Raw genomic sequence first — 8,521 nt, 5'->3', positions numbered from 1 at the left:
AAAGCTTGAGCTTGTGAACGTGTCATCATAGCATGCAGTCGGTTTTACAAAGTGTAGTGTGACCTCGTGTAATGCCCTTCATGGCCTGCTCAGGAGATCCAAGTGCCAGCGTAATGGATTGATGAACTAAAATGATTGGACTCTATCTGTTGGGAATTTTGCAGTGAAGAGCCGTCCAAGGGGAAAAAGCAAGTTCCTTTTTACATACCTTTCACTCAGGGATTTCAAAAATACTGACATGCTGTGTATTTGAATGCTTTAGGGTAGGTATTTGTAATGTTACTTTTTTTTTTTTTTTTTAACCTAGGAGGTATAACATGATCTTCATGTATGACACCTACAGCTATATACTGTAGTGTATCTAAGACTAAGAGCAGAGCCTGAGTTTCCTGGCTTTGTCTGATTACTATATCACGGGTGTTTGTTGGAACTTCTTAGAAGCATGATATTCTCATGAAAGTGCATGATTATTCTCTCTTATTTCCACCCCCCGTTTTTCCATTTGTATGTTCTGGTGTGTGTTAGATGAGAGATCTTTTGTGAGAGGATGGATTTAAGTTGTGTATGCAGAGGCTGATCCAGCACCAGAAATCCCCTTGGGGCCAATGAGAAATCAAGGGAGTGTTGTCAGTAGGAAGCAGTTGGATGCTTGAATCATGCTAACTAGTGCAAGGCAGAATCCTAGCAGACAAGGGTGATTTGCCCCTTTCTTATGGCTTAGCAAATGGTTACTGTGTGTGCTTAGCTAACTTTTACAAAGAGCACATTTCCTTTTTCTTCTTAATAGAAAAGTAAATAGATTTCAGAACTTGCAGACAGCACTCTGAAATGAGCATCAAATACGTTTGCCAGATTTGATATGCATGTATGTGTTTTTAATGGACCTTAAACTTCATTTGCATATGCATTGCAGCTGTGTAAGAGATGGTAAAATCAGCTTGCAAAAACCTGAGGTCAGAATGACTTTTACACCTGCTGAGTTCTTAAAAAGGATTGAAAGAGTGCTACAGAGGAGTCTGCTGATTCAGCGTGGCCTTACAGTTCCTGACCTTACCTTTCTATAAAAAAGCCAAGCTGTTTCATCTCAGTGTAATAGCTGTGTGTTCATCCAATGCTGTTACAGTCTAGATAAAAAACTGCACTCTTCAGAACTGGTTCTGAGGAAATGTATTTAAATTGTGGTTCTTAGCTACTTAAAAAATAAGTTGTAGCTTTTATTTAAATGTGTGCTAATTTGAATAATTGTATTAATACAACTGAAGGTTCTAGTTCAGCAACACGTCGTGTGTATTTTATTACTATTCTGATCTGCTTTTTTGCTGACAGCTAAGGAGGTGCTTCACAGAAGGACAGAATTGTAGGGGTTGGAAGGGACCTCTGGAGATCATCATCAAGTGCAACTCCTGCTAAAGCAGGTCGCACAGGAAGGCATCCAGGCAGGTTTTGAAAATCTCCATAGAAAAATATTTACCACCTCTCTGGGCAGCCTGTTCCAGTGCTCCGCAGCCTTTATATTAAAGAAGTTTTCCCTCGTGTTCTGATGGAACTTCCTATGTGCCAGTTTGTGCCCATTGCCCCTTGTTCTGTTGTCAGGCACCACTGAAAAGAGCCTGGCCCCATCCTCTTTATTCCTGTGCTGCAGATGCTTATAAGCATTGGTAAGATCCTCTTTCAGTCTTCTTTCCTTCAGGCTGAATAGCCTCAGGTCTCTCAGCCTTTCCTCATACAGGAGACACTCCAGGCTCCTCATCATCTTTGTGGCCCTCTGCTGGACTCTCTCTAGGAGATCCCTGTCTTTCTTGAACTGTGGAGCCCAGCTGTGGCCTCACCAGGGCAGAGTAGAGGGGAAGGATCACCCTTCACCTGCTGACCATGCTCTTTTTTTGTGCTCCCTGGGACACCATTGTCCTTTTTGGCCACAGGGGCACAGTGCTGATTCGTGGCCACCTGTTGTCCACCAGGACACCCAGGTCCTTCTCTCCAGCCCCTAATTTGTGGTGATGCACATAGTTATTGCTTTCCAGGTGTAGGACTCTGACTCTGCAGATGCACTTGATATCTAAGAAGAATGTGTGGAGACAATTTCACCTGTGATTAAGCTTGTTTTTAATCAGTTAATATCATGCATGTTTTGTGTAAAATATAAATAATAGTGCTTTTAGAGAAGAACGTCTTCAGTGGGTATCATTGGCGGAAAGAAGTGCCTTTGTGTATCATAATGAACTGTTGGTAGTTCTGTATGCCATCATCTGGTTTCTTTGTACTTGATATATGTTTCAGATTGAGGCTGGCACGACACCTCATAAGAAAATTGTTTTAGCACATGGCTTGCAAACCGTCTTGGCTAGGAAAAATCTGCAGAAAAAGATGAACAAAGATTGTATGTTCTGGAATGCTGATATTAACAGACAGTAGTGCAACGTTTGTGGTCTGATAGAATGCATTCCTCAGCCAGTGAGGCTGCATAGCAGAGATTGCTCTTGGGAAAAGTCCCCGGATTCTTTGGCTCTTAGACAACAGAAAGTCATACCAGTGACATGGCATGTTGGAAGATTAGTAACGGGGAAGGACTTGAGATGATTTTTTTTTTTTTCAGAACTGACGTGCCTGTTGGGAAATAGACTTATGACACAAACTTCTTTTTGCAATTATCGTAGTTCTCTTGATTTCATATTTATACAAGTAAAGGGTGCTTGTAAGCAAGGAGCATGAGAATAAGGGATAAGGTTTTACCTGTGTCACAACTTCAGTCAGAAGTTGTCTCTGTTCTCCACACAGTTGGAATATACGAGAGAAGCCTTTGTGAAATGGTGGTTTTAGTTGTTGTGTTCTGGAGCTTGGGAGGTCTCTGTAGACCAACACTAATTGTCAGTGCTGGTTGTTGGCTTTTTGTTTGGTTGGTTTTTTAGCAGTGGTGTCAGTGAAGGTAAGCATAGTGTCCCGAAGGCCAGCCGTCTCTGCAGTACAAAAATACTGAAGATGAAAATAGCTGAAACGCGTGTCTGTTCAGTATTCTTAGTGCCATAGATAGAAAATCGGCACCTATGCGATGTTTCTAAAATTAAGTTCAGTTGTTTTACCTGAAGGCCAAGGCTGAATGTTCTTCCTAATAGTAAAGCAAAACGAGGGAGCAAGCGAGGAGTTCTGTGGTACCTGGGCTTTCATATGCCCTCTCAATGTACACATCCCTTCATATAGCTGTTCTCTCCACATTTCAGCCTCTCTAGAAGCTGTTGGTTTTGATGGGGTGGGAACGCTCGGTGTGAAGAGGTGGGAAGTCCTTGGTATAGAATGCATAGTGTTCATGGGGCGGTGTGTGAATTTTGCTGTAACTGAATGAATTAATAGGATGCTTCAAGTGAAAAGTACGAGTTACTTTATATGCCAGTTGTATTAAAATCACCAATTATTTCTAGCCTGAGTCTGTGCTTTGAACCAGTAGAACTGATGGAGAAGCACATCCCTGGGATTGGTTGGTGTGTGATGACTGAAATGTTAATAAGTAAGATATCCGTAAGGTTTTAAGAGAGGTAATGGTAGAAATATTCTGGTTCTATCATGTCAAATAATTTAATAGTTTAGAGGATGCAGTGAAAATGAAAGAGTGGTGAGGCATTGGCACAGAGGTGTGCCTGGAGGTGCTCGAGAACCACGCAGATGTGGGAGGAGGGACATGGGCATGGTGGGGATGGGCTGGCGTTGGTTAGATGAACTTATTGGTGGTCTTTTCCAACCTTAATAGTTCTAGGAAAATGTACTTGTTCTACACACTAATATAGTTCATCTTCTTAGGCGCTTCTGTGGCTTGCTACAATTACAGTCAGTCTTGATTTATTTTTTTAATATAGGAAAGATTATTTGGGATTAATTCAGTTAAATTTCAGTGCGTGGCAGTCTTGTACATTGCTGTCTATTTTAGTTGATTGGTTTTGTTTGTTTTTGTTTTTAAGGCAGTTAACGTTTCCTTATTCAATTTTTATTCTCATCAGTTCTTTGTCAGCAGTTAAGCAGCTTATTTATTTTTATATTTTAATTGAAATATCTTTTATACTAGCTTTACTTTGAAGTACAGTTACCATTTGTAGAAGAAAATGAAAGCAATACTTTATTTTCAGTGTTCTAGGATTAAATACTTCCCAAATTCTGAACATGAAATGCATTAAAGAATTTTCAGTACTAAAAAGACAGTTAAATTTATCCTACTTACTGTAGAAGGACATCACTTTTCACTTTAAGTTCATTTTGAGCGTCTTGTAATACAGCCTTACTCATAGCTAAGTTAAGTGTTATTGAAACTGCATCCTTTCCTCAAGAAGTTCTTAATGAATTTGAGTACATTTAAGTATTTAAGTACAGGAGTACTCCTATTGACATCAGTGTTAGGGGTACAATGGAATACTGTGCTGAATTAGGGTACGTGTTGCAGGGGAAGTGCTTTTTAATGCCACTGAAGAAAAAGGAGCTGAATAGTCCTGGAATTGTAGTAGAAATTATTATCAACAAATAAATTTGACTTAAAAATATTCAACTATTTACTTGACAGTTGAAGACAAATACATATCTTTTTCATTGGAAGCATATTTGCTTCATGAGGACATCAGAGATATCAGAGGGACTTGGGCCAGAAAGATGCGTGCTGACCTTGGTGTTTTTTCTCCCAGTGCATCAAGGCACTCTGCACAAATAACTTTTACAGTTGGTCCAAGTGCAAGTGTTGCTGCTGTGGGCTTTCCAAAGTCAGTAGATTTTTAATGTACAACATTTTAGTATCTTGGGGCAAATCTTCAGTCAAATTAATTCTTCGTTTAAAATCAAAATGAAGTATTAGAGGAGTGCAAATCCAATTATTGTGCAAATACATGAGCAACTGCCATGTCCCTTATCAATTTGTTTACACTAGAACATTTAGGAGATGTTTTATAAGGAAAATTAAGGTCAGAGAAAAGAATCTGGTGTGATAGGAGTGAGTTGGGCAGTGTTACCTGCTTAGGAGAAATGTTGACATTTTCAGTCAGTGAGCTTTTGGTTCTACTAAACAAACAGAAAGGCAGTTCCTGATTGTCTCTTTCCTTATGTTCATTTGCTCTGCTGCAAATTAGACATTCTCTTGTTTCTTTGTTTTGTTTTTATAAATGGGTACTATAGTTTTACTGCTTTTCAAATAACTAATCTATTTGCTTTTTGTGAAGAAAGTAAAGAGCTGAATAATAAATGGGTAATGACACTTAAGTCCATACAGTTGTCTTTGATAGAATTGATCCAAAGAGCACATGAACCAAGGTTGTCACGTTAGTGTAGGTGAAGCAGGTGCAGGCCCAGTCCTTTGACTTTTGACCTTGAAGGAAACGATGTTGTTTTCCAGTTAGAAATAGATAGCTTTTTATTTTTTTAAGAATAGAATTTGACTCCACTTAAGCCTCTGTACTGCTGGTGTGCTGTTGTATGGTACACTTAAAGTTGCTGCAGCAAAGCAGCAGCGGTCGCTTGAAGCCATTTTTATCAAAAAGGTGAAGTATGACTTAAACATGTTGGCTAAGGCTACACATGGTTTTAGAAACATAGTAAGTGTCTGTTGATTAGGTGATAGAATGAATTCGTACCTCGTTTAAGGTCACTTGAAAGTTGCTGCAGTTTTTTGGGTTTTTTTTCTGAATATTCAGATATTTTTTCCTGCGTGAGTGACTATAAAAGGCTGATTCCTGAAGTTATTTTATGATTTCTTCAACTCTGTTACCTGAAATGGTAGGACTTTACTGTGCTATCTTAAGAATACAATGAGCATGACATTTTGGAATGCCTTGTTTTGCTGGCTAACCATGAAACTTGAGTTGTTGGTATTCCATTCATAATATCACATCATTATAAAAAGATGGTAAAAGCAAACAGGAGTACTCCGAAATGGAAACTTAAATCATGACAGTGTTAATTTATAACTTATTTTTTGTGTTTTACAGGCTCATAAGTCAGTGAACTTCGTTTCAACTTTGCTTCAGATCACTATGTCCGAGCAACTGGATTTACCAGTGAGACAGGCAGGCAAGTTTTCAAATCCTTTTATGTTGTTACTGCTGTAATGGTGTGTGCACACAGCTACACATGCAGATACTGTTGAGGAATTCTAACAGTATTAATTTCAAGCACCTGAAAGTCAGGAGTCATCAGAATTATGTTCAGAGTAACTTCACCTGGCGCCATGCACTGGATTAGATGGGGAAGAGAAAGAAAAGGTGGCTGACTCTTCAGTGGTTGCTTCCCTTTGTCTCTCTAATCTTTAGGAAACCAGAGTAGTGCTAGTACACTTGGCCAGGGCAGCTGATTTTACCTTCTGCTAGTATGTTAATGTTTTTGAACATTGTAAGTGGAAGAAAACAAATCATGTCCTTTGGAACCCAATTAATTTGCACAAGTCATCAGTAGAATTCAAGTTTGAGTATTAACAGCTCCAAATATCACCTTAAAAGCTACTCTGATTACTTGATAAAGGTTTCTGATACAATACTTCTGTGGATTCAGACAGCTCAGGAGATAAGATCTTGGTCCCTGCTTTGGATTTTTTCCAGGTAATAGACTATTCCAGCTTGTAGTGTAAGCCTAATTTGTGTTCTTTGTCTTGATGCTTGTGGACAGTTAAGATCATGTGTTAAGTTACTGCTTAACATGTAAGTGAAAAAAGGGGGAGATTTGAAAACCTCTGAAAATTCCACCTTGATATAAGCTAATTAAAAAATAAATCAGTCCGTAGAGGGTGGAGACAACTCCTACAGCACATAGCTGTGTGCATGTTTTGCAAAGTAATTAATGGTATGATAAATCCCACTGAGGGCAGACTCAAGTCTGCATCGCTTCAGTGTTGTCATAGCACATCTCTGCAGCTTGTTTTGTATCATGCAGACCCTTTCAGAAACAGTTTGCTTCTGACTCTTCAGAAGGTAGATGTCAGGTTTGCAAAAAGAATTTGCTTTATGGATTTGTATATAGAATTAGATTAATATTAACTTTGCTATTAGTTTGCAATTTGAGATTTCCTGTTGCCTTTGTCAGTCTGTTTCTTTTCAAGTGCTGTAAGCTATACTCAGCCAAATAAGCAGTTTGGATTTGGTTGTCAAAAGGTAAAAGAATGCATTTGTGCCAGCAGCCCAATAGCTGCAAAGTGCAGTGGCCCGTTATATGGCAGAAAGGAGCTCTCTTTCAACATTTACACTTGTATGAAGGACTGAATTTTTGGTGTTTTTTTTTCACTTGGAAAATACATTGGATGTTTCAGACAGTCATTAGTATTAATTTTATTTGATCTGTTTTAATGAAAATAGAAATGTTGTAAAAGATTTTTTCAGCAGCTTACTGCTAAACTGTTACGCAAGCTTTTTATACCTAACAGAAGTGTTTAGTATTTTCATGTGGATACACACATTATTTACAGTACTAAATATCACAATAGGTGAAGAAATGCAACATGGCAAATTAATAATTTGTATGTTTTATGCGTTATAGTTCTCCTTGTTAGAAATGGTCAATGGATTGATCACTATAATCAGTTTTTCTGAAATAGATTTGTCTTGGCAAAATGAGCGTTCATTTGATACTTTGGCTATGAGCTGGTTTGTTGCTTTTGTCTGACAGGGGTTATCTACTTGAAAAATATGATAACCCAGTATTGGCCGGACCGGGAAACTGCACCTGGAGAGATTCCACCTTACTCCATCCCAGAAGAAGATAGACACTGTATTCGTGAAAATATTGTAGAAGCCATTATTCACTCTCCTGAGCTGATTAGGTATGCAGTTTGTGCATATTTTTGAATTTGTTACAGTTTCTGACTTTCTTGTGTGTTTGTTTCTTCTTTTTACACAACTGAGCCTGAATGTTAAGCATGTGGAAGCTTACTGGTACAAAATCCTTCACAATGAAAAAGTCAGACCCCTGTTGCTTCATTTTTTCTTAAATTGAGCACTGTTAAACAAAAAGTGTGGAACCTAAACTTTCTATTTAAAGAAAATATGCTTGAATTTAAGTTGTGGGCATTAGTTGTTGCAATGCCACAAGAATATTATTAATTATTTTGTCATTATACACTTGATTTCCAGAGTACAACTTACTACTTGCATTCATCATATTATCAAGCATGATTATCCTAGTCGTTGGACTGCAGTTGTGGAGAAAATTGGGTTTTACCTTCAGTCTGACAACAGTGCTTGTTGGCTTGGGATTCTTCTGTGTCTTTATCAACTTGTGAAAAACTATGAGTAAGTGGTGTGTGTTTTTTTTTTTCCTATAAGAGCAGAATGAATATGCTTATATCTCATGTACCACGTATATTTTGCAACAGTGTAAAATTGCATATGGAATGGAGCACAGGTTGATAGAATCTAAATTTAGAGAATATACTTGAATGCTTACCATGTAGTTGCTGGCTCATATCTTCTGTACTAAGAAATTACAGAAAAACTGCTTCTGTTAGAAAATTAAGACTGGAAGAAAGGGTGCATCTTTAAAGTGCTGATTTGGTGATACTTATATTTGG

At 38.2% G+C, this 8,521-nt stretch overlaps 1 protein-coding gene across 1 annotated transcript; it reads left to right on the top strand.

The window, feature by feature from the left end:
• The first annotated feature begins 5,933 nt into the window (after positions 1–5,933).
• Positions 5,934–8,273, top strand: LOC104910980 (importin-7-like). The gene is made up of 3 exons (XM_010710927.3): positions 5,934–6,036; positions 7,621–7,774; positions 8,085–8,273. Exons 1-3 carry the CDS (start codon positions 6,000–6,002, stop codon positions 8,245–8,247), a joined length of 354 nt encoding a protein of 117 aa, XP_010709229.1. The 5' UTR covers positions 5,934–5,999; the 3' UTR covers positions 8,248–8,273.
• Positions 8,274–8,521: the final 248 nt, after the last annotated feature.

Source organism: Meleagris gallopavo, chromosome 5, assembly GCF_000146605.3.
Source record: "Meleagris gallopavo isolate NT-WF06-2002-E0010 breed Aviagen turkey brand Nicholas breeding stock chromosome 5, Turkey_5.1, whole genome shotgun sequence".
Taxonomy (NCBI): domain Eukaryota; kingdom Metazoa; phylum Chordata; class Aves; order Galliformes; family Phasianidae; genus Meleagris; species Meleagris gallopavo.
Note: the sequence above shows the minus strand (reverse complement) of the source record. Positions and strands in the feature narration are given on the sequence as shown.